Here is a 26,595-nt window from a genome sequence, read left to right on the forward strand (position 1 = left end):
AGATAGTTTCACAAACACTATAGTTCTTATGTAAATTTAGCTTATGTTTCTAGATATATGTGCAGAAGAGGTTATAGACTCTGTGTGGTAATCACACAAGAAAATATCAGATTTCCAGCTTCTTTTTATTCTGTAATCGTGCTTTTTCCCACCACCTTAATCAGTGAGAAAAAGAGAGCAATGTGTTATCAGTGGACTTAATAAGAATAATAAACTTAACCCTTGTGCTGCCTTCGGGTCACATGACCAAAAGGTTCATAACGAACCATCGTTGTGTTTACCCAATTTTACCCAATACAAAAGCAGATAAATATAATTTTCTAATTTTTTTAACCTTATAACTGTGGGGGGTATGAGACAGCCCAACGGTTAAAAGAAAATGCTTCACTTTGTTTTTGTATGCGGTAAAGTTGTTGCAAACGACGGTGGGTCACAATGACTGATGGGTCAGAATGACCCGAAGAGAACACAAGGGTTAAGGTTTCAAACTCCAAATTCCCCTAACAAAGATAAAACGAAAAGGAAGAATGACTGCCCTCTTTTAAAACCAAATGGGACTCTATGACTTCTTAAGCACATCCTAGAACTATGCCCACGGGCAGCATTAATTCTAACTTCTAATTGGGAGTTCCCATGGTTGCTTGTATTGCTGTTTCACGGAAAGGAGTGTTGAGCTAAACTTGAGAAGAGGGATCATATCAGGATAATGCTAATAGATTAGCAGGCAGCTTTACATAAGCTCTAGAGCTAGTTAAACAAGGAAGTAGAAACCCAAATATCACACACACACACACACACACACACACACACACACACACACACACACACACACAGTGTACCACTGGATTCAACTTAACTGTTCCTTTTGTGATTATCAAAGTGATATGCTGCACAGAAGCTGACAAGAAAGCAATAAAGATAACACATAACTATATATGTGGGGTTTTGAACAAATAGGATTATACTGAATTAAATACAATCAGACATGTGGTACACATACCCAACACAATGTGCCATACTGGTCAGAAAGACCCCATCAACCAAAACAGGCTATACATCCTGCTAAGAGGTGATTCATTATAGTACTGTTGCTTTCAGGTTGCACCATCACAGAGGATTAGGCTTCCAGCTATTTTGCTTCTTGTTTCACAACATCTTAGTGTTGACTCCAAATGTATGTGGGTTAATCATAATTGCCATGAACCACAAACCAACTACAACATGAATAATATTTTAGTTGAGTGTTAACCAGTAGGAATGTCTTGTTTAGGCCTCAGGCCAAACTGAAATTGACACTGCCTAAGGAAACATTTCCAACCAGCTACTGAATCAAAAAAGTGTTTAATTGGAGGAAATAAGGACTGTTCAATGACCTGTTCGCTTAGTTAATATCTGTAATGACTAAAATACTTGAACTAAGTTGAGAGCTGACCTCTGGTTGGCTGAAATGGGCATGACTCAGATGTTCTGACTGATTGTGTTACATCATCCAGGAAGGGATTCCAAATCCTCCCGCTCACTTCCACCAGCGGCTAACGAGGTCTTCACTCCCAAATCCCAGAGCCATCCATTACCCCCCCGCTGTCTTTAGATTGTCTGGGCTCTGGGGTTTTCACACGTACATACACACACACTCTTTCTCTCTTTTTCTATCTTCCTCTCTTTCTCCTGTGTGTCTCTCTCCTGTATCTCTCTCCTTCTCTCTATCTGTTCCTATCTATTCCTGTGCTCCTGTCTCTGTCCCCAAAGCTGCAACATAAGATGCACTGTGTTTAGGGGGGGTGTGAGGATGACAGTGGGTTAAACCTTGGACAAAGCTGGGCCTGCAGAAGGAGTGATCCCTCAGTCTGATTGTTCAGGTGGGATTTGAGAGGTAATGGAGTATTATACCTGCCTCTTTGCAAACGTTTGATCTTTTTCAACTCTGATAGACATGCAACAATCCCATTTAGATTCATAACAACATTCCAGCATTTTCTAAACCGGTCTCGATGGACTCAGGCCATAAGCCATGTCCTCTTTGCTCTCTGCTTATTGGCTCACATTACACAAGTGTGTATGTGTGTTTTTTTGTGTGTGTGTGTCTCTCTTTCTCTGTCTCTATCTCACACACAGTCATACACACACTTTCTCTCTCCATCTGCCTTATAAGCCTGTAATCACACAATCACTACATTTCCATGATGGTATCAATTCAAATGTAGCTTTATTCGGATAATGCAAATTTTTGGGGCAACTGCTATTATCCTAACATATATGGCACGGAATAAACCAAATCATTGGCCAAAAGCATGTCATATCCCAGTAAGATACGTGGCGCTGTTTTCATTACAACTAGTGGTGATACAGCCCTTTCCGCTTGACCTCTTCACCACTACCAACAACAACAACATCAACATTTTGAGAAAGACGGCGAACGGAGAGCAAGGTGAAGCTACGTCCCTCTACATTTCGTGCATGATGACAATTAGGAGTACTGCGAATGCAAACAGCGCTATTGGCTCGTTTTGTTTGTTTGTTTCTGCCGGGCCGGGTCCCGGCAGCGACAACTTCGTCGTCTTTTTCGACTTCCAAGTCACAACCTGGGAGGGAGGGCGGCGGGATCTCAACCATGTTCATAGTCCAATTCACGGTTTACAAACATGCAATGTCCGAATTATCAACCAACTCGGATAGAGTTATCTTGGGGTGTCGATCGGATTGTAGTTGGACCGCAATTATTCTAACCAAGGTGTTTACAAGAATGGGATAATTCTATTTCAGTCCAAATAAGACAGTAATTTGAATCCCTATAACCACGGTGACTATAAGGGAGTATCACCCTGCTAGTTTCATGCTGTACTGCACCATTGCGCTCCTACCTATCAGGTCACCTTGGCCTTTGTGGAAAAGGACACTTTTTTGCCTATTGACCTCAAATCACATATTCAAAGCAAATTGAGCCATTAGGTTCTTATTGAAATGCATTAGACTGTTATTTATCTGTATGCATAGATAGCAGGCCAGATGTAGAGTTTGTGATGGTGTATCCTCAGCAAATGGCCTGCAGTTAGAGACATAGAGGCCCCTGTCATGCATTGCTCACAGTCAGTCTTCTCTCTCTCCGCTGATATGGAACAAGAAAGAAAAGCGATTGTCTGACAGAGAGAGGAATGGCCATAAAGATGAGGTGACCTCCGCTAAAAACTGGAGAGGGATAGATAAGGGAAGAAGAAAGGGAGGGAGATTGAGAGGGAGGGAGAGTGGAAGAGAGAGAGAGAGAAGGAAGGAAGAAAGGAGAGAGAGAAGACAGAGAGATGGAGGGGAGAGAGAAAGGGAGGGAGAAAGAAAGAAAGAAAGAGGAAGGGGGTGGGAACTAACAAGAAGAAGGGGTGCACTGTGTGCTCCATAGAGAATGAGGGGAAATCACAAAGGAATGGAGAGCAATGATGAGACGACAGACATTTAGAATGTAAAATAACAAATAGGAATCACAAGATTTGTGATTCTGGCTAAATTCCATTGTGTATTATCAACATAACTTTAAATCCTTAAGATATTGAATTGACAAAAAACATTCACAAAATATTTTAAAATAAACACATATTTGGTACTTCCATGCAATTGATTCAAATAATTCCAAACTAAACCTAGTGCATAATTTTTGTTTTTGTGTGTGCGATTCTTACAGCAATGACCTTACCGACTGCCTTGGTCTTTTGGGCTGTTAGGGACTACTACAGATAGCCTTTACATTACAACCTAATATGTTCAAGTTTTGTTATACATATTTACTGTCACGAGTTCACTGCTCTCTTTCTCTCTTTTTCTGACAGCTCTGGTGACAGCCTGTTTGATACTGAGGGCCCTATCTTGCACCCAGCGCAATTGACTTTGTCAACGACACAAGTATTATTCCTAGTAGGGCTGTCCCTGACTAAGATTGGTCGACCAAGACTCGACTAAAACGTCTGAAAATCAACTAATGGAACTTTGAAACGCTTTAAAAAACAAAACAAAAAAAACGTACAAACATTTTCACGATCTGACTCAATGGCTGCTGTACGGTGTTCATTTTAGGACATCCTCAGATCTCAGACTCAATTGTCAGACTTAAACGAAAAGGCGTCAAGTCTCAGACCAAAGGTCGTCAGACTCAGAAGAAACGGCTTCAGTCTCAGAAAAACCTCTGTCATTCTCAGACAAAACGTCCTCAAACCAAACGCCGTCAGAAAAACCTCTGTCATTCTCAGACCAAACGCTCTCAAACCAAACGCCATCGTTCTCAGACAAAACGCTCTCAAACCAAACGCCATCGTTCTCAGACAAAACGCTCTCAAACCAAACGCATCGTTCTCAGACAAAACGCTCTCGAACCAAACGCCATCGTTCTCAGACAAAACGCTCTCAAACCAAACGCCATCGTTCTCAGACAAAACGCTCTCAAACCAAACGCCATCGTTCTCAGACAAAACGCTCTCAAACCAAACGCCATCATTCTCAGACAAAACGCTCTCAAACCAAACGCCATCATTCTCAGACAAAACGCCCTCAAACCAAACGCCATCGTTCTCAGACAAAACGCTCTCAAACCAAACGCCATCGTTCTCAGACAAAACGCCCTCAAATTAAACTTTGTCAGATTTTTTGTTATCAAAGTTAGTTAGATGGGGGAGCTGCTGACTAGCTTTCTGAATTAGCTAAAGTAGCAGTTTTTAAAGTGAATACCATGGTGTTGTTTCTGTTAACTGGTACAGCAAGAAAACTTACTTTTGATATAGCTAATACAAAATAGTTGTTTTCTGCAACAAACTGTAGTTCACTCTTGTAACGTAAACTCGCGTGTAGTCCTCCGGTTGCCATGGATACTACAAACAAACTTTGCTAAAGAATCATAAACGTCATAAAACACGCGGCGCGACGATCAGAACTGTTCCGCCAATACAATCAAATAACCTACAGAAAACAACTATTTCGTATTAAATCAAAAGTAAGTGTTCTTGCTGCTGTACCAGTTAACTACCCGGAAGTTTGAATCTGTCAATGTCATGCCAACTTTACCGAACTTTACAACACCATGGTATTCACTTTGGCTGCTACTTAAGCTAATTCAGAAAGTTAGTCTACAGCTCCCTCATCTAGCTAGCTTTGACCCAAAAAATCTGACAGTTTAGTTTGAGGGCGTTTTGTCAGAGAATTACGCCGTTTAGTTTGACAGAGTTTTTTCTGAGAATGACGCCTTTTAGTTTGAGAGTGTTTTGTCTGAGAACGATGGCGTTTGGTTTGAGAGCGTTTTGTCTGAGAACGATGGCGTTTGGTTTGAGAGCGTTTGGTCTGAGAATGACAGGTTTTTCTGACAGCATTTAGTTTGAGGACTTTTTGTCCGAGAATGACAGAGGTTTTTCTGAGACTGAAGCCGTTTCGCCTGAGTCTGACGACTTTTGGTCTGAGACTTGACGCCTTTTCGTTTGAGTCTGACAATTGAGTCTGAGATCTGAGGATGTCCTAAAATGAACACCGTACTGCTGGACATTGCAGATTCAGCCGCTAATAGCCTACTAATAATAAGACTCATATCACCAGTCCTGTTGTAACTGAATGCCGATGGTATTTAGTATCTCTTACAATGTACTACAAATTAAAAATATTGTTTGTTTAACATGCAAATCATCAGAGCGCACTTATCACTGCCTGAAAACTTGCAGCATGCAAATTTACGTAGAAGCTGAGTGGGGAACGGTGAAACAGAGAAAGATTTTGTTGTTTTGGCCGGAGAAGATAATGTCATACGATTTGGATGTTATTCTTATGATACGCATATTAATTTTTCAACCCAGCGTGTTAGCATGAGCGAAGTAGGGCCAGGCCAATTTACGTTTTTCAGGTGGTAGGCTACATCATTTTCAACGCCGAACTATGAAAAATAAACCATTGTTGGCAGAGTTTGCATTCAAAGTTTTTCGAGTCACCCGGTAATTTGTAAATGTAAATGTACTTTAATGAAATACTGCCATACCACAGATTTCTTTGCCATTTTGACTAATAACACCGACAAAGTAGGCTATGGCAGTGTTTGTAATTCTGCAGCCAATTGTGCTCGTGCCGTGTGCAAAATATCAAACCAAAACAAAGCGCAGATTAACGAAAGGGAAAACGGTAACACCTTTTCTTTTCAATTATATATTTTTAGAGTTGCTTTATTTGTCTTAAATAATATAATCTACAATCTCTGTAGAACATTTAGTTAATTCAGCAATGATGACACAAGCGGGAATCTTATCTCACACTGCCATACGGCAGCTCGACGAAAAAAATCTTAGTTGACCAAGAGCATATCGACCAGAAAGTCGACTAGACGACTGAGTGGGGACAGCCCTAATTCCTTGTTTGCTCTTGACGTAAAGCGTTGGTAAATTAGGGAGTGAACTTGCACTCCAGGGGGCGGTTCGGCGCAAACGTTCCCTCGTGCTATTTTGCAGTTTCAGAAAAACTATTCCGCCACAGACCAGGAAAAACGTATTATCAACTATTAATAACCTATTTTAAGGGTGCAAGCTTGGTCCTCGCGCACTGCGAGGCCAGAGTCTTCTTCCTGTGAAGGTACTTACATTGTTTTGATTTATTGTATGGCTGTGTTAAATTTCTTTTATGTCAATGATTACAAAGATTTTCATGAGAAATCTCTATGTATGTGAACTTGATTTATAACAATTGTGGCAATTTCCTCCCACGCTTCTTTAACCAAAGCTAATTTTGGTGGGTTTCTTCTCCCATATCCCAATCAGAATCAGAATTCGGTTTATTCGCCAGTAGCCTTTGTTATACAAACACAGAATTTACTGTGGCAGGAAGGTGCAAACAATAAACATATACGGGTCTTAAATTAAGTTAAAAAGTACAATGGTTAAATTAATTCTAAGAACTAATCAATTTAAATATATACAAAAATAAGAATTTGAATGGGCAGCATGAGTGGGCAACTTAGCGCAATGAGAAAACTGCTCTGTCTTTCCTATACAATGTCACTTCTCTATCTTTTACGGCCCTGATGAGAACGTCTTGTCTCCTCGGCTGCGAACCACTCCTGGCGTGCGCCTGGCAAATCCGCTGTTATAATAGCAATCCGCCATGGAACAAGCGCGCCTCTTAAAGGGAATGTGACATGACGCCACTGATTGGGTTATTCCACGTTACGCCCAAACTACACCCATTAGTAATGTAGCTACCAACCCATTTTAGATTTGCGCCAGGCGCAAAGTCATTTTGCCCGTATTCTCATTTCCGGTTTAGATACTTTCCGCTTTATAACGGTACTAAAAGAGAATGTCTTAAACAGGCTCTGGTACAAAATTAAGGCTAATAGAGATGCCCAGCGTCAACTGTGCTGTTCGTGGCTGCCATAACAGCTGGAGAAAACGGAATCAGACCCTGTATTATCATTGTTTTGACCATGGAAAGAAGAGGTCCGAGTACGTGGGCCGACATTTGCTTTGCACCGACCTCCAAACAAAGTTGAGGATCTGGGTCCCTGGCTGAAGGCACTGAATTTAAAAAACTCACCAAAGTTTCCTTTAGTCTGCTCGTATCACTTGCAACATAAAGTGTGTAAGAAGAGATAAACTAGCTATATTGTAGTATGTTTTAGTGTTCTCAATTTAAGATATTAGTAGATACAAGATTATAACCAAATATATGGGCATGGCTGTGAGCAAAACAACTGCTGCAATGCATCTAAATGTAATGTAAGGCTTTTGAAACAATGCAGCAATCACATTATTTAATAGACGTGTCTTTCTAATTGCCATTAGATAGGAGGGAAGATTACTAGTGCACACCCTATAAACCATGGAAGTTTTAACATGTTGCATAAAGCTTGTACCAAAAACCCTTGATGAAAAAGTTGTTACTATTTTATATTACAGCACAATTTGTGTAATTCGTCACTCACTTAGGCATTTTATGGCTAATAGCAGAGACCTGATGTAAAAACTAGAGCCTCTAGTAGATTAACATGAAGCTAACGTTCTACTGCTAACAATGTTAGCTGGTCGGTTTTGCGGGGGAATCCCTAATACTGACTGTAATGTACTGACTGTAAAATGAATCAAACGACTAGAGGACCTAAGCTTTCAAACAAGGTATAGCAAATGCATATGCCCTGCAGTGAAATCGTTTGAACATCTTATGTTTGTGGCTAATGTCACGCCTCACAGCACAGCAGAGCGCAGGGCAGCAATCTGACCAGCAAACAAATTATATAAACATTTAAAAGTCGTTTTCAAGCCATCCAGTGAAAGGGTGTATTGTTGACTTGTTGTAGCACACGAACATAGCACATCTGGCACAAATGCACGTATCATTGATATGAATGATACATGCATGTATCATTCCTAATTTGCACTTGACGCACAGCTGACTTTTCCCTCCACAGACGCACGTCGGAAAATTAAGAAATGAACTTGCGCACCCGGGGGCGGTTGAGCGAAAAGAGGAGACGTGTTCCGACGCAAAGTTTCAGAAAACAATTCCACAGACCAGGGAAAACATAGTATAAAGTCTGTGACGCGTTATTCAGATGACATTTTAAGGGTGCATGCTTGGCCCGTGCGCACTGCTGGTGAGGCCAGGGTCTTCTTCCTGCGAAGCTGCGTTACATTGTTTTGATTTATTGTATGGCTGTGTTACATTTCTTTCATGTCAATGATTAAAAAGATTTTCATGAGAAATCTATGTATGTAAAATTGATTTGTGACAATTGTGGCCATTTCCTCCCACGCCTGTTTAACCAAAGCTAATTTGGGTGGGTTTCTTCTCCCATCCCCATACAATGTCACTATCTTTTACGGCCCTGTTGAGAACGTCGGTCTCTTCGGCTGTGAATAGCTCCTGGCGTGCGCCTGGCAAATCAGCAATTATAATAGCAATCTTCCATGGAACAAGCACGCCTGCTCTTAAAGGGAATGTGAGATGACGCTCTGAACCATCACTGAATTTAAGTAATATTTTTGCGTGAGCTTGCCTGGTAACAAAGATGAACCTGATAAATAGAGCCTGGAGGTTGGATTGATAACATTCACTCTCAGTGACGGCATTGTCACTTGTAAAGGTAAAGCACCACTGTGCTTGTAACACAGACAGGCCAAGTCGAGGCTAGTGCTCAGAAGAGAGGAATGAGAAAGAGAAAGAACTGAGGATGGGGCATAGAGAGAGAGAGGGAGAGACACATGACAGAGACAGCAACTGCTTTGTCATTGAAGGTGAAACAGCTTTTCATGCACCTGAGTGAAGTAGGCCAGGCAACAGTGCTATTCATAGCTCAGCAATTACCTACAACAGAGTAGAGTAGCCACTTAGGGAGGTAGACAGTATTGGGGGAAACCAATTTAAGATGGAGGGGGGCTTACCAAATCAAATGAAAGGGAAAATAGCCATGTCGAGGGAGAAAGGGAGAGGGGGAGGTGGATGAGAGAAGTATGCGGAAGACAAGCGACTGATTGCAATAAGATGAGGCCTGATTGAATAAGATGCATCAGGCTCTGCTACTTGGCGGAGTACAGTTACCAAACACTGCGCACAATCAGCACATACACATACACACACAGTTGGAAAGGGATAGAGCGAAGACTAGATGAAGAGAATCAGGTTTTAGTTTCAAAGTGAGGTTATATGCTGTGGTGGGGCCTGACTTCAGGGTTATATGTTTGAAATGTGTTTCACAGTCATTGTGGCAGGTAGCTTGTGTGGGAGCTATAAGATAAAGGAATATACTTAATCTTATCCAATACTTATCCAAGGACTAAATACGAGTTCCAATGTCCAGGGATATAAATGGAGCATATCCTTGAAAGCTTTGTCAGCTGTGAGTGGTCAGACAAAACACTGACTCGGTTCAGAGCACAAATCTTAGAAAGGAATGGACAATGGGCTCCTGTGGGTCCACCCAATCTATCATTTTAGTTGAGTTTGTGTGTTTGTGTGTGTGAGAGAGACTGTGGGTATGTGTGTGAGACATTTTGAGTGTGATTCTGTGTTGTGTTAGCGTGTAGGCAAGTGTGTGAATGTGTGTATTTATGTGAGTGTATGTGCAAGTGTTATTTGTGTGTCAGTCCAGGAAGTCAGTAATGGTCCTGTGAGGGCAGGGTGTGTCTGGCTGTGCCGGAGAAGGCTGGGCTCCTGCTCAGCTCTCCTGGCAGACAGTCAGCTCTGGGCCGCTGCTAAGTCAGGAGGGGTAGACATGGAAACACATAAGGGAAGCCAGGCAGCAGAATGAGCTTCCGTGCACACTCACACAAACACTCATGCACACACATAAACGCGTGCATGTAAATTCACTCTCACAACTCACTTAGACAGGTATCAAAGGAAAATCTTTTCTCTCTCTCTCTCTCTCTCTGTCCTCCCCCTTATTGCTTTACAGCTCTCTCTCCTGCCAGCACAGAGAGAGGATGTGTTCGGTACAGTTCTTCCCTTTGTGTCAGAAATGTTGGCTGGATTGGAGAGTTACTTGGTTGGAATGGTTTCAGCCATTTGGCCCGGGGAGATGGGGGGTCTATTCGTATTCTCACACATCAAAGTGCAAGATAGACCGACAGATGAACATTCTCAGAAGACAATCTTCTTGACTTCTTGTTGTTGATTGGTCCACACCTTCACTGTCAACAGAGTGAGTTGACAGTTGACCTAATTATTCACGTTCTCGAATGGGATTGGGGAAATAACATACATAATATTCAAAGGCAGTCTCATTTATCATCAAAAAGTAAGATATTTGAGAAATTGAGCAGAACAGAGACATTAGTGAGTCTTACTTCTAAGCCCCAAGTCTCCATTTCCACTTAGTGACTCATACATTTGAGCATGAGTCTTATACAGTATGTAACAGACTTACCTCCCACCCACATTGTATAGTCAGCCGTAGAACCTGTATTGCAGCCAATATACAGTCAGAACCCTGTATTGAGGCACATTAGGCCCTCATCAGTATCCCATGTTATCAGGACGATAGACGATATCAGCTAGTACCTTCAAAAACCTGATATACCTCAACCATACCATCACAAAAGAATATGTGTCTTGGATGTTACCATCTCTTATGTGTACAAAACACACAAATGCTGTCTGTGTCCTGTACAGAGCTGTTTGTCAAAAAACACTAATGCTGCAGGGCATTGTTGTGTAGGGGGGGTAAATATTGTCCAAACAACCAAAACAAATTCCCCTATGGTTTAAAAGAAGATGGGAAACTGAACAGTGTATTAGCACAAACCGAATAATGCCAATACCAATAGAATTCCAGGTATTTGACTCTATGGGTTAAATCAGAGCAAGAATGGTCAAAGTACGGTTTAATGAAATGCGCATTTAATAACTTTGCAAATGAATGAAATCAATTACAAGGCAAACATGTTACAATATGAAAGCTTTCAATCTTACCTACTCTACCATGATAATTATAAATCAGAGAGAAAGCAAGAGGTGAGCAAGGAGTAGGACAGTAGGACAAAGGAGAACTGAGGAGAAGGTCTCAGGAGATGAAGAATCTAAAGAACAATGCATTACAATTCCCTTTATACACAAGAACAACCAATCAGACCACATCTTGAATGGGGTGTGAGAGCCATCACGTTGAGACCGTCCAGAAACTCCAGACTTTAGCATATGAGAGGTGGGGGCAGGTTTGACACACAGCCTTACAGTTGGAAACTGGCTGGTGTCAAGACATGGCGGAAAAAACAGTGTGCTCCTTGTGTTCTCCTCCAGTCTATTTATAGTTGTTGGTTGAAGTTGGTTGCTGTCCCTTTAGGGACAGTTTAAAGTTTTGAATTGAAATACTTAGCACAGGCTTTTGGAGAGGAAAAAAATTACTGCAGGAACACTTTTGAACAGAGGTTGAATCCAAATGACAAATAGGGCTACAAGGATGTCTAGAATGGATGTTGATAACAGAAGCGTTGAAAGAGGGATGTTATTAACGCTGTAATGGAGTTATCTTGTTTTGGTCGTGTGCTATTTTCAACTGAATGGCGTCAATAAAATGATTCCAGTTGGCACTCAGTGGTAAGGTGGTTTTCTTGTGGACTCATACTAACCATTCTTTTAGTGCCGACTCAAAGTAGCAGCTTGAAAACATGGTTTGAGGCTAACCAAAATAATCTTAAAATCTTATATCGTCCCCTGACAACTCCTACTATGTCTGTTTAAAATAATAAAAACATGATAGGCATCGGACGGTGTTTGTTTAGCTTTTTCTACTCTGAACATGCTTCCAGCTCTAGTATTGATGTAGCAATAAACCGTATTGAGTATATAGTTGCATATAATGCATATTTCATGAGCCGATGGCATTGTAACCAATTACTAATTTACCATGGGAATTGCTTTGTTCCTCTGTAAGATGTCTCTCTCTCTTTCCCTCTTTCTGATCTCTCTCACACGCACACACACATACACACTCTACCATCTTGCTGTTTGTGACTCATGTGTAAAGTCAGAAACCAGAGTATAGCACCACCAGGGCAAGCTAGGCTGGGACTAGAGGGAGATGTGCTGTGGTCTTTGTACAAGTCCAGAGTAAGAAGGTCACTGAGCAGGCATAGATGATTTGACGTGCCTTTAACCCTAACCCTTTTCCATCCAGGGAAGCTAATTGAAAACACTTGGGCCTCATACATTTGCAAACGTAGCGTTATTAGCGCCATGGCCAACTCGCAGATTGCGCAACTCTGATACTTCAGTTTTATTTCTTCCAGTAACTGTAATATTGCATGGCTGCTTAATCTGACGCAAAATGATTTTGTGTTCACTCAACTCAAGTGTGATCCTTGTGGCAAAAATACTTTGGCCTATGTCTTTGTCTTGCTCGGGTTACGGCTGCCATTTCACCAGGAGGCATATGCGCACCCTGGTTTACGCCTGCTTTTAACAGGCGGAGAATTTTCACTACAAAATAGAGGTGCGCTTGCGGTTTTTGCATTAAAAGCAAAAGCATTAGTACATGAGGCCCTTGGTGCCTTTGTGTCAGAGAGCATATGGCTTTGTGTTTTGCACTTTAGCTTCCTGAACGCCTTCACCTTTTTTGAAGATGGAGAAGCTTTTTATCTCTCACCAATACCATGTTCTTGTAGGTGTGGGTGGGTGTTGGTTGGGGGAGGTCTTTCACATCCAGTTGATCTGTGTGTTCTGCCTCCGGACAAGCCCTATCTTTGTACAGCAGCTGTGAGTTAATATTTCATGAGGACGTTCTTGATCTAATGAAGGAAGGGCTTTTTATGCATACATGACCTCTACCTTCCCAACACATTCTTTGTTTAAACCAGCATTGAATATACTGCAAGTCCTTCCTTGTATCAGGTGTCAGGTGTCAGAGAGTCAGGTGGCTGAGCGGTGGGGAATCGGGCTAGTAATCTGAAGGTCGCCAGTTCGATTCCCAGCTGAGCCAAATAACGTTGTGTCCTTGGGTGAATGTCCCTGTACTTACTGTAAGTCGCTCTGGATAAGAGCGTTTGCTAAATGACTAAATGTAAATGTATAATTTAGGTATTATGCTCTAATTCTCTCTCGATTTCTCTCCCTCTTTATTTCTCTATATATTTCTATTTCTCTCCCTGTCTTTCTCCCTGTCCTTCTCTTCAGCAGAACCTCAAAGGATTCTCATGCAGGCGAACATGGGAAAGTGCAGGGGGAGGGCAGGGTGTCTGACAGTGGGGTTCTGAGGGACGGTGAGGTGGCCTCCGACGACCTCCGCCTCCAGACCCTGTCCCAGCCGCCCGTGGTCACGTACGGTACCTATCGGGGACAGAGGGAGCAGCGCAGAATGAGGCGAAGACACCAGGTAGCCTCCCCCATCTTGGAGGGAGACGAGAGCCAGCAGGGGAGGGGCAGTGGGGAGGGTATCCCCGCGTCCATGCCCTCTTCTGGGCACCAACAAGGAGGGGAGACCCCATCTGCTTTAGAACTCTCAACATCTTATCCAAATGACAGTCAAACTTTGTTGACCAATCTCAGCACGGCTCCAGCATCAGAAACCAATAACAGGGAAGCTTGGACTTTTGAAACAAACTCTGCAGCTTTGGGGCCTACCGGGCCATGCCATAGTTTCAGCGACATTCCAGTTCTAACTCAACTTTCAGGGTGTAGTGTCGCAAGTCAAAGTGCCTTCTCATCCTCCAGAGAGGGAGACTCGACTGCGAGGGAAGGTCACTCCACAGACTCCCTCTCTGGGGTGAAATCGTTCCGAGACAGTCCTCCTGACTTCTGGGTGGCTCCAACGGCTGGGAAAATAAGTGTGTCTGTCAGTGAAAGCCCCAGTGTGGAACAGAACCCAGAGATGGAAGTAGGGGAGGACACAGGCATGGACGTAGACAAGGCTCTGCCTGAGCACACAGGCACCTCACCTGCACTGTCTGCCCAGACTGGGTCACCTTCGACGGTTGCTGAGTTGCTCAGCGAGCCAGGAGGCGCCAGGGGGACTGCAAACACACACTTGTCTGCTGCTGTTGGCAGCAACAGCCAGCTGGCTCCTCATCGCATTTCAACGTCAGGTTCTCTGGCTGAGGACAGTGGGATACCCGTTCCAACAGCCATGGTTCCTGACTCTGGGGCTGTACTGGATACATACTCCAATGCTGAAGTGAAGCCCTCAGCTTGGAGGGAAGTGGAGGGTGGGGTTGGAACACCTGACAGGGGGCTCTCAGAAGACCAGGACTTGTATGAGGAGGCCCTTCGCTTGGAGTCTAAAATAATGGTCGATAACATTCTGAGGAACGCTCTCATAGCTCTGGAGGGGATACAGTCATCCGAATTCAAGGCAGAGACTTTTCAAAGCACTTGCGAGGAGTCTAAGTGTGCTTTACCAGAAGAGAGTGTGGAAGATTTCGGACACTCGCTTGAACCAGATAAGCTACCTGGGGCTAGTCTCTCAGAAGATGGACGTGATACCTGCTCCTCAGCTGCCCCAACAGAACAGGCCCTTTCGTCCTCCCAGGTTCAGGTTGAGGGCATTAGGTCCACCCCATCCTCAGGATACGAGTCCATAGCAGGGTCAGACACTGACATCAGGAGTAGTCCTGGCCCCACTTGCGACAGTATATCCACAATTGGCTGCATGGAGATGCACGGAGAACAATGTTCTGAGGGCACCACAGTCATTGGTCATCTGGCAGAGGTTAAAGGGCAACAGTTAATGGATGTGAGCAAGCTGTCTGTTGTGGATGGGGCTTCTCAGCCAGACGATAACAGGGAGGGAGGCAAGCTTGGTCCAATGAGCAGTCAAGGTCTAAGCCCAATAGCGAGAGCAAGCAATGAATACAAGCAATGCAAGTCAATCTCAGGAACAACAAATGAAAACATATGTCAAGTGGTCTGCTCTGCAAGGGATAGTGACAATAATAAAGTAAAACACATTGGAAATCCACAAGTAGGGGATTTGCTAGTCGGTGTAGCCAAAGATGATAGAGAAAGCAATACATGTTACAATCAAATAAATACTGAATATGATGTTACTCTCCCCAATAACCTTGAATATCCCTATAAGCTCGCTGGTTCTCTACATAACAATGCTTCACTCATTGAACCTTCTGGAAGGCAAACGGCATCTCTTGACTTACCAGTGACAGTTTCTAATTGTGAAATACAAAGCATTGACGGGCAAAACCATGTGACTGTCCAATCAAAACAAGTGTCGGAAGCCAGGAATACGATAGGCGAAGATGTCACAGATATCGATGACAAAGCCCAAAACAGTGGAGCCGGAATAACAGTATTGAGCCTCCAGAAATTTCCTTTTACAGAAGACAACAGGCTAAACGACAACGAGGATCAAAGCTTCGTCCTGGTGGAGACGTACTTAGCAGCAGTGATCGAAGATTGCTCTGACTCGGGGGGTGAGGAGGACGGGGCTTGCAGACCTGGGAGTTCTGTCACCGTGGACCCTACTTCCTCACAGAGATCCCCAGAAGACCTGGGCTCCTTTGAGGTCCTAGCGTCTATATCAGCCCCAGGCTTCAGTAATGGGGACAGGTCTCAGTGGAGCACAGTGAGAGCGACTCGTTACGATATCTCTGCCGAGCTTGAGCTCTGTGCCTCGGAGACACAGGGACACAGTGCCTCAGTAGCGGCAGGAGGAGGACCAGGAGGACTGGCAGGGTCACATTCAGACCTGAGCAGCAGGCTGTCAGGGCTCCATACGTGGGCTGGTCGAAGAGGGGGCCACCTCCCTGACCTGACAGCCTGTGCCGTCCAAGCCCAGGCCTTGGGCCCCCTCCCCCTCCTGGACCTCCACGAGGTAGAGGCTGGGGGCTTCGCCATCATCGACGAGGAGGAGGAGACGGACGCTGTGTTTGTCAACGACACGGGGCCCATGCTGAGCCCCACCAGCAGGCGTGCCAAGGCCTATCCCTTCTCCCTCTCGCCCATCGTCGAGGAAGACAGTGTCCGCGAGGAGGCCGGGGAGGGGCGGCTGTCGCGTGAAGACAGGGACCTCCTGGTGCCACCTGCCACCGAGGAGGAGCTGAGGAGTTTGAGCGGAGGAGGTGGAGCCGAGCAGCAGGCGTCGGCGTCTGCGTTGTCCATCCTTTCTCTGCTGCAGTCTGTCAGCGAGCGTCTGCAGTCCAGCGCCCTGCCAGACAAAGACCCAGACTCGCCCCCCTCGCAGCTCCCCCTTTGGGAGTGTTTCTTCAACAGGGATCAAGGAGAAGAGGATGGGGAGATGGAGGATGGCAAACACCAAGCAGTCGATGAAGACCAAAGATTTCCACTGTACCCTTCATGCAACAGACAAGAAGTTCCTGATAGCCGCATGATTGGATCCTTCAGCAGTGTAGATGGACTCTCAACTGAATGCGAGGAAAAGGCTGATTTGTTCAGTCATCAGCTTTCCGTTCAGAAACCTGCCGACACGCCGTTCTATAAGTACCTGAAATCAGCAGCCTCGATATCACTGGAGTACAACGAAGGTGAACATGAAGCCACTCAAGTAAAAAAAAACAGCGAGAGGTGCACATCATCAAAAACTAATGAGGTAAAAATGATCCTTTTACATTCTAACTACTCAAAAGACATTTATCAACTTTTTAGAAATCACTATTGCTACGAATACTATTTGACCCCATTTCACTACTGTTTCTTTGTAGGAGGAAAATCTGACGTTTTTAAATACCACTCCAAGGCCAACCCTGGTGAGGGGACATCTGTAGCACGACTCTCCCACTGTCTCACTCAGACTCATTTCTGTTCTCATGCTAATTACTATCTGAACGTCCTGGGTAGTTGCTCCCCTAATTGCTGTGCTGAGTGGACCGAAGATGCCATGCCAGTGCCTGTTAGCCGGCCAGAACATTTTCTTTCATTAGCTAATGATACCTTAGGCAGCAGAACCGAAATAGCGCATCAGCTTGTCTCCCTTTTCACAGTTCAATCTATACATTGGCCTGTCATAAATGTAAACAAACAAGTGATTATGCAATGGCCCATTAATTGCTTTCAAAGGGCTTTCTCATCTGATTTGGTGGACTTGCAGTTTTTTTTATTCAAAGATATGTACTTTAGACTGTTGTCTCTGTCAAAGACTAACAAAGAATCCAGTGTTTCCCACACATAGACTAATTTGTGGCGGTTCGCCACAGAATCAACACCGGCCGACACATATTGCATTTTGTAAAACATTTTTTTAACACTATCTAGGTGAAAACCCAGGCGTATTCGTTCAGCTGCATGTCCTTTCCCTGCTTTCCCTCCGTCTCTCTGTCACTGACACATCTTTCTCACATACGCACACTGTCACTACTAGGGTGACCAGAAGCATGACCCTGAAAAGAAGACACTTGGGTCCAAAAAGGAGGACAAAGGGTCAAAAAGGAGGACAAAGGGTCAAAAAGGAGGACAACCCCAAAAAGTTGTTGGGGGGGGGGGGGGGTCCCTGCATTATCCTTGTGCAATTGCGTATTGCTGGCATGCTTAAAGCCCATTTCCCCCTACTACTCACGTCAATGTCAATGCGACAGAACTTACAGAAGGTATGATATTGATCTTTGCTGCTCTTATGGCAAAGCGTAGTTCTGAACTCCACGTAGGTTAGAAGGAGGTCTTTCTTTTAGGCATTGGAAAACTTACGCGAGTGGTAAATTGCGACGGTGGGACGGCAGGAAGGGTCAAAAAGGAGGACAAAAGGGCAAAAAGACGGACACGCAACAGTGGTCCGGACAAAAGGCTTGAAAACCGGACTGTCCGGCCGAAATACGGACGTCTGGTCACCCTAGTCACTACGTGAGCACACGTTAGCAACGATGCATACATATGCCGTTCTAGTAAGATCGACAGCTATATCAGCAAGCCTACAGTATTAGGGCCGTAGCTAAAGGTCTAGGAAAGTTAAGGCTAATTTTCGCTAGGTACCTACGGACATGTCTTAATCGAAGGTTCCCCTTCGTTCTTTTGGTGAGAAGTCTCCGGAGCTAGCTACTTACCCGGCGTCATGTAGCCAACCAGTTAAATAGTTATTTAGCACTAGCGTCGCTACCTGCATATGCAGAAGTTATTTGTTTGTTGTTGTTGATTTTGTGAATTATTTCGAACCCCCCCTCCAATAATCATATAGGAACCAAAAATGTTAATATGTAAAAAATATAAAATGTAAATATGGAGTTGTCCTATCCAGCCCAACCAAACGGATAAGGAGAGTTGATTTTCCACCAAGAACTTGTGTGTGGGCTGCATAGATTATTAGGCTTAGACACACTACACATGCGGAGGAAAAAAGACTGCATAAAACACAACGTGCTGAGCGAGCTGGCCAAACAAAGCATGGACGTGGCTTTGTAAGGTTGTTTAGCAAGCACTAATACAATTGCTTTTGCAGCATCCAATCACAGTTTTCTGTTAACTGCTCCAAAAGTATGTTGTTGTTGTGGTTAAAACAAAGAAACAAAGACAGAAAACAATTCACGAGGAAAGTAGCCTGATTCCGTGTTGATGTAGGGATTAACAGAAGAAAAAGCTCACCCTCTTAATCATAGAAAAAGGAACACTCCTTAATGATTGTTTGGGGCACTTCTGGGGCAGGTAGCAGGATTAAGAACAACCCTCCCTCTCTTCTCCTCCTCTCCTTGTGTACTACCCAGTCCCTCTCTTCTCCTCCTCTCCTTCTTGTTTACTACCCAGGCCCTCTCTTCTCCTCATCTCCTTCTTATTTACTATCCATCCCTCTCTTCCCTTACGGAAAAAAATATTGCAATATATTGGAAAATATAATGTGCAATATTTGTCCATATATGGGAAATATATACTGACAATGATCGCTTCCAGCAAACTTCTTTTGAATAAGCCATTTCCACCTGAATAAATGTCAATCTTATTTATGTTTTGGGGGGATATTTTCAGTTTGCAGATAGTACTGTTTGAATTCCATTTGAAATACTACCGGTGACAACATTATCAGGATACCTTCTAGATGGCGGTTACGAAATCAGGCTATTAATCAGAAAATTGCCGGTTCAATTGCCGGCAGTGAAAAAATGATGCTGTGTCCTTGGTCAAGGCACTTTACCCTACTTGCCTCGGGGAATGTCCCTGTACTTACTGTAACTTACTGTAAGTCGCTCTGGATAAGATTGTCTGCTAAATGACTAAATGTAAAGGTATATATCACCATATATGTACATACATTGTGTGTGCATGTTCTCATATATGTACACATACATTAACAGTACATATATATGTAAAAATATTTAATGTATATCTTTACATATATTTTTACATACATTTAAAATATATTCAACCATATATGAAGCATACATGTGACACTATATTTTTACATATGTTATGCATACATTTTCCCACATACAGCGGCATACATTATGGTGGTTATTATGAAAAAAATAATTGCATATATTGTGGGATATATAACCACATATATTATATATTCATGTGCAATATATTGCAACATATGGAAAGCGGCAATAATTTGTATATTCTGCAATATATTACATTAATATATTTTATAGTGTATAATATATTTATCATCGATATATTATCCCATGTATTTTCATATATTATATATTAGAATATGTAATAGAAATTAATATATTACAATATATTTCAAGTCATATATTGGTGAATATATGTTCTTTCCGTAAGGGTTATCCTCCTCTCCTTCTTGTTTACTACCCAGTCCCTCTCTTCTCCTCCAATCTTTGTTTACTACCCAGTCCCTCTCTTCTCCTCCTCTCTTTGTTTACTACCCAGTCCCTCTCTTCTCCTCCAATCTTTGTTTACTACCCAGTCCCTCTCTTCTCCTCCTCTCTTTGTTTACTACCCAGTCCCTCTCTTCTCCTCCAATCTTTGTTTACTACCCAGTCCCTCTCTTCTCCTCCAATCTTTGTTTACTACCCAGTCCCTCTCTTCTCCTCCTCTCTTTCTTGTTTACTACCCAGTCCCTCTCTTCTCCTCCTCTCCTTCTTGTTTACCCAGTCCCTCTCTTCTCCACCTCTCCTTCTTGTTTACTACCCAGTCCCTCTCTTCTCCACCTCTCCTTCTTGTTTACTACCCAGTCCCTCTCTTCTCCTCCTCTCCTTCTTGTTTACTACCCAGTCCCTCTCTTCTCCTCCTCTCCTTCTTGTTTACTACCCAGTCCCTCTCTTCTCCTCCTCTTTCTTGTTTACTACCCAGTCCCTCTCTTCTCCTCCTCTCTTTCTTGTTTACTACCCAGTCCTTCTCTTCTCCTCCTCTCCTTCTTGTTTACTACCCAGTCCCTCTCTTCTCCTCCTCTCTTTCTTGTTTACTACCCAGTCCCTCTCTTCTCCTCCTCTCCTTCTTGTTTACTACCCAGTCCCTCTCTTCTCCTCCTCTCTTTCTTGTTTACTACCCAGTCCCTCTCTTCTCCTCCTCTCTTTCTTGTTTACTACCCAGTCCCTCTCTTCTCCTCCTCTCTTTCTTGTTTACTACCCAGTCCCTCTCTTCTCCTCCTCTCCTTCTTGTTTACCCAGTCCCTCTCTTCTCCACCTCTCCTTCTTGTTTACTACCCAGTCCCTCTCTTCTCCACCTCTCCTTCTTGTTTACTACCCAGTCCCTCTCTTCTCCTCCTCTCCTTCTTGTTTACTACCCAGTCCCTCTCTTCTCCTCCTCTCCTTCTTGTTTACTACCCAGTCCCTCTCTTCTCCTCCTCTTTCTTGTTTACTACCCAGTCCCTCTCTTCTCCTCCTCTCTTTCTTGTTTACTACCCAGTCCTTCTCTTCTCCTCCTCTCTTTCTTGTTTACTACCCAGTCCCTCTCTTCTCCTCCTCTCCTTCTTGTTTACTACCCAGTCCCTCTCTTCTCCTCCTCTCTTTCTTGTTTACTACCCAGTCCCTCTCTTCTCCTCCTCTCCTTCTCGTTTACTACCCAGTCCCTCTCTTCTCCTCCTCTCTTTCTTGTTTACTACCCAGTCCCTCTCTTCTCCTCCTCTCTTTCTTGTTTACTACCCAGTCCCTCTCTTCTCCTCCTCTCCTTCTTGTTTACTACCCAGTCCCTCTCTTCTCCTCTCCTTCTTGTTTACTACCCAGTCCCTCTCTTCTCCTCCTCTCCTTCTTGTTTACTACCCAGTCCCTCTCTTCTCCTCCTCTCTTTCTTGTTTACTACCCAGTCCCTCTCTTCTCCTCCTCTCTTTCTTGTTTACTACCCAGTCCTTCTCTTCTCCTCCTCTCTTTCTTGTTTACTACCCAGTCCCTCTCTTCTCCTCCTCTCTTTCTTGTTTACTACCCAGTCCCTCTCTTCTCCTCCTCTCTTTGTTTACTACCCAGTCCCTCTCTTCTCCTCCTCTCTTTCTTGTTTACTACCCAGTCCCTCTCTTCTCCTCCTCTCTTTCTTGTTTACTACCCAGTCCCTCTCTTCTCCTCCTCTCTTTCTTGTTTACTACCCAGTCCCTCTCTTCCCCTCCTCTCTTTCTTGTTTACTACCCAGTCCCTCTCTTCTCCTCCTCTCTTTCTTGTTTACTACCCAGTCCCTCTCTTCTCCTCCTCTCCTTCTTGTTTACTACCCAGTCCCTCTCTTCTCCTCCTCTCTTTGTTTACTACCCAGTCCCTCTCTTCTCCTCCTCTTTTTCTTGTTTACTACCCAGTCCCTCTCTTCTCCTCCTCTCCTTCTTGTTTACTACCCAGTCCCTCTCTTCTCTCAGAAGTGAGACTTGGGACCTCAGGACTTTTGACATAGTAGAGGTCTAGCACGCATCTTGTTACATGCTAGAAGACCTTTGTCCCTGGCTCTGGATTTTACCGTGTCTGTGAGTTCAACTAATAGCCCAGCTAGCTACGATATAGGTGAAGCTATATTATTCATTCAAACTCTACAGCCCAATTGTGAAACATTTCAATTTTAGTTTTTACTGGTACACTTTGTTACACACAGAACATAAAGTACAGCCTTTGGTACTTCTCTATTCTCTAAGGGCTATTGTGAATCCTTTGTCGGATTTTAGATCATTGTGATGACTTGCTAATGAATGTTCAGGTTACTGTTTATTTACTTCTCCAATTTGTCCACGCTCTCTTCCCCTCTCTCCCTACATCTCCCCCTCTGCTAACTAACCGGCTTGCAGATGTACGTCTATGAAGGCACATCTTTCTCTGGCGAGAAGAAGGAGATTCATGCCGACCTGGAGAATGCTGGGATACAGTTCCCAAACGGTGCCTCAGTGCGAGTACTGGGAGGATGGTAAGAGAAGATAAGACTCTACGAATCTTTGTGTTCTGATGAAAATGTACTCTTCAATCGCACATTAAGGTAATTTTGTTCCTTTGGACTTCCGAAATATGTTATAGACTTTACTCTGACTCACTTCCCTGACACTTTCCTGACAATTGTAAATGCAATTAGAAATTGTCCACGTTCGCTTGGTTCTTGTTGGTGTTGCAAAACAAAGAAAAGGTTTGTAACAACAGGGAGTTAGTCAGGGAGATAGTTAAATGGCACATGCTACAAGATCCCCAAGATTATCTTGACTTTGGATTTGAACTGGGAACACCTCGGCCCTCTTTACGCTATGCTACTAAACACACAGGAAACAATTAAATTTGGCAGCTAGAAAGCATGTATAACGTATTTGTAAGTCTCCTCCAAAGACGCCATCAGAATCTTCCGGCAGATTGCTTCTTGTTCTCTCTTATCTCTAGGGCTCTTCTCAAACTCACATACACAACCTCACTTTCCTGTCCTCTCAAAGAAACTAAGCAATACGAGGATTTTAAAATATGTAAAGTTTTGATGACATCACATTCATTTGTGTGTGCCTGTGTAAATGTGTGTGTGTATGTGTTCTTGCATGCTGGCACGAGTGTGTATGTGTGTGAGTGCGCACGCTTGTGTAAATGTGTTTGTGTGTTAATCTGGCTTGGCTGGCACTGACGGTGATTGGATAAATCATTAGTCTGGCATTGGGGCTTCTTTCATTGAGAAAGGCCTGATTAATCTGCCTCTGTCTGACCCTGCTCTGGTGGAGTACTAAATGTTTGATCACTCTAAACTCGGCTGCACAAATAACTCATATCGCTGGAATTACAGTCTCCTGGAGTGTGTCCTCTTTTTGTCCTCTTTTGTTGCGTCAGCATTCCAACTATTGTTCTTTGAATCTTTATTCAACTTCCTCATATTATTATTCTATTTCTTCTGTCCCTTTCAGCTGCTTAAAAGTTTCAGCTATTAAAACCGTCCAGCTATGAAAAAATCCAGCACTTTCAGGGGTTTCCAGTTATGACTTTTCAGCTTTCTACCTCTTATGCTTGAAGTAATATAAATCAATATTCATAATATTTTTAACATGGTTTTCCAATTGAGTTTTTTTTTCATCCTCAAACTTCTTAAACTTTCAAATCCTTTTTCTTCCAACTACAGTCACCATTTAAACTTAAAAATGTTGACAAAACTCAAGACAATAATTTTTACTATTCAACTTTTTTAAATACAGTACCAGTAAAAAGTTTGGACACATGGGATGGGAAAATGTGTCCAAACTTTTGACTGGTACTGTACGTGAACAACATGATGTTTTGCCAACCTGTGTTTTGCTTGTGTGTATCTGTGTGTGTGTATGTGTGTGTATCTGTATGTGTGCGTGCATGTAAGTGTATCTGTGTGTGTGTGTGTGTTTGTAAGTGTGTGTGTGTGTACACAAACAGTCAAAAGTTTGGACACATGGGAAAATGTGTCCAAACTTTTGACTGGTACTGTATTTTAAAATTAATTCCAGCTTTCAGCATTCCAACGCATTTTCTGCAGGAAATGCACTTTCTAGTTACTACTGCAGTGCCAATGGAAAGGTGATGACAACCTTATTAAATTCTGGATTAGTGAAGATCCCATATGAGTACAGATTCAAAGGTTCTAGTCATTTTAAGATATAAAGTCATATGTTATACTATTTGCATGTGGGTATTTAAGACATGCATGTTTGCATGTGGGTATTTAAGACTAGGTAAATGATACCGTATTTTTCGGAAAGTAAGCCGTATTTTCTATACATTGCATCCCACCAGAATGGAAGGTTTGTTTTTGTAAATCTGAGTATAAACCGCACTGGAATATATGCCGCACTTGATACTGGAACAATGATACCAAGCAATGCACGAGTACAGGCGATCTTACAGCATGCCGTTGCAACACACTTTGAAAATGAAATTAAGTGTGTAATGTATGTTTTCTATTGCTCGGGAATTAACTAATATTTACCTTTAGACCAGGGGTTGGCAATCCGCGGCTCCAGAGTACCGCCATAGTGGCTCCCTGGAACTTTTTCAAAAATATGAAAAAAGTTCATGTTGTCAAGAAGAAATGTTGTGAACTTATTTTTTGTTTTAATTATTAAAACAGAAATGTTTTAATATTATTCTGTCTGCTTCGTCTGTCTGCTTCTGCTTCGTTTTGTCAACGAAGATTTACGTCATAGCCTGCGACACACGTTTCTTTCAGTTCGGCGTAGTGCCAGACAGGTGGCTGTTGCAAACAAACCGGCGGGTGTGTCATGGGCCATGGATCCCAAAAGGAAAAAGAGAAAGATAGCTGAGGAGAACAGAGGATTCAACAGTTCTTGGACCGAATCATTTGCTTTCATTGCCAATGCGGAAGGATTGCCTGAATGTTTGCTTTGTAATGAGAAGCTGTCAAATAACAAAAAGAGTAACGTGGAAAGACATTTCCAGGGAAGGCATGCTACATTTGCAGCCGAGTACCCAGTTGGGAGTGAGAGAAAAAGTGCGATTGCATTACTTTTGGAGAAATTAGACGAGCGCAAAGATAGAGCTCAAAGAATTTGAGTGTATCTCCAAACTCCACTACTGCTGCTAGTTTTGTTGCAACCCGGGAGATAATAAATTAGTCTACAGGGCTGCCAACTCTCACGCATTGGCCGCGAGACACACGCATTTCAACCATTTCACACGCTCTCACGCCACACCTTGCATATCTCACGCTGAAAAGGCAACGCCAACCAAGTAGCCCTGTTAACGTTGTAAACAGGGCCGGGGTGGGGGAGAGTTCCCGTTGGGCCGCTACACTTTTGGGCCAGTCGAGGATTTTTTGTTGTTGACATTTGTCACGTTTGTATTATCTTCTCTTAAAGTAGGCTACACACTTTTCGCATTCTGACACCTCAGCCTCTGCATGGGTTGTACCATGTGAGGGAGTTCTCCTCTCCCAATAGAGTTGGTTGGGTCCATAGCCCGTCTTTTCCCAAAAGTTTTCTCATATAGGCTACTGATAGCTGGACCGGGCCGCCCTACCGTAATGATACTTGTCAGCGAGGATGGATGGGAGAAGAGCCGGAGTGATGGCATCACTAGACAAGTTTTTTTGATAAACGTCTATGTTTATTTTCCATAAGGCTCAATTAAACTATTTTGCACTCAAATAATGGCAAAAAAAAATTGCTCGCGCGCTATGCACGCTTGCATAACGAGTGGGGCCAAATACCAAATCTCGCTCCAAGGTTTTTGCAAAAGTTGGCGGCCCTGAATAAAGCATGGAAAATAGTAGGCTAATATAGCTACTATAGACACTTACAGCATGTGTTGCCTTCATTATAAGGCTTATATAAGGCTTTTAATTTTTTTGCGGCTCCAGACAGATTTGATTTTTGTTTTTTGGTCCAATATGGCTCTTTCAACATTTTGGGTTGCCGACCCCTGCTTTAGACGCATGAGTTGCATGTTTTCGCAGAGGAAAAGAAGCCTTCAGTAAACTCCTATCTTTCAACACATGGTTGGCATCAGTCTGTTCGGCACACAAACTGAGATTTATCGATAATTTCAATATGTTCAGGAACTGTGCAGACCGTTTTCAAGCTGACGGCCTCCACCCAAACCGTAGGAGGGTCTCGACTACTAACAGCAAACATCAGTCACCTGCTTCTGACCACAAATCAAGTTTCTCTCCCTATCCTTGTTGTGTCTAAGCTGACTGACGCATCCCAAACAACCTCCCATGGAACAGAACATTCAAACAGCCTCCTGCAAGGACATGAGCACTGCACAGATCTGCACCCCCCGGATGAATTCCCTTGTGCTGGAACAGCTCAGTGATATATACTTTCCCAAAGAAAAGCTATGCTAGGACAGCCACCTAGGACACTACCTACAAATGGATCAACCCCTGTTTTAT

General features: G+C 43.3%; 1 protein-coding gene across 2 annotated transcripts in view; it reads left to right on the forward strand.

Moving 5' to 3' along the window:
* Positions 1 to 26,595, forward strand: part of LOC146288807 (uncharacterized) — a 68,203-nt gene that overhangs the window by 16,129 nt on the left and 25,479 nt on the right. The window contains exons 4-6 of one of the 2 annotated variants that reach the window (XM_084698284.1): positions 13,612 to 16,996; positions 17,109 to 17,153; positions 22,544 to 22,659. In XM_084698284.1, the coding sequence (XP_084554410.1) occupies positions 13,612 to 16,996; positions 17,109 to 17,153; positions 22,544 to 22,659 (3,546 nt within the window). The remainder of the gene's footprint in view (positions 1 to 13,611; positions 16,997 to 17,108; positions 17,154 to 22,543; positions 22,660 to 26,595) is intronic. The other variant, XM_084698285.1, reaches the window with a different exon arrangement.

Source organism: Hypomesus nipponensis, chromosome 5 (assembly GCF_054491055.1).
Source record: "Hypomesus nipponensis isolate SF chromosome 5, ASM5449105v1, whole genome shotgun sequence".
NCBI classification, from domain to species: Eukaryota; Metazoa; Chordata; class Actinopteri; order Osmeriformes; family Osmeridae; genus Hypomesus; species Hypomesus nipponensis.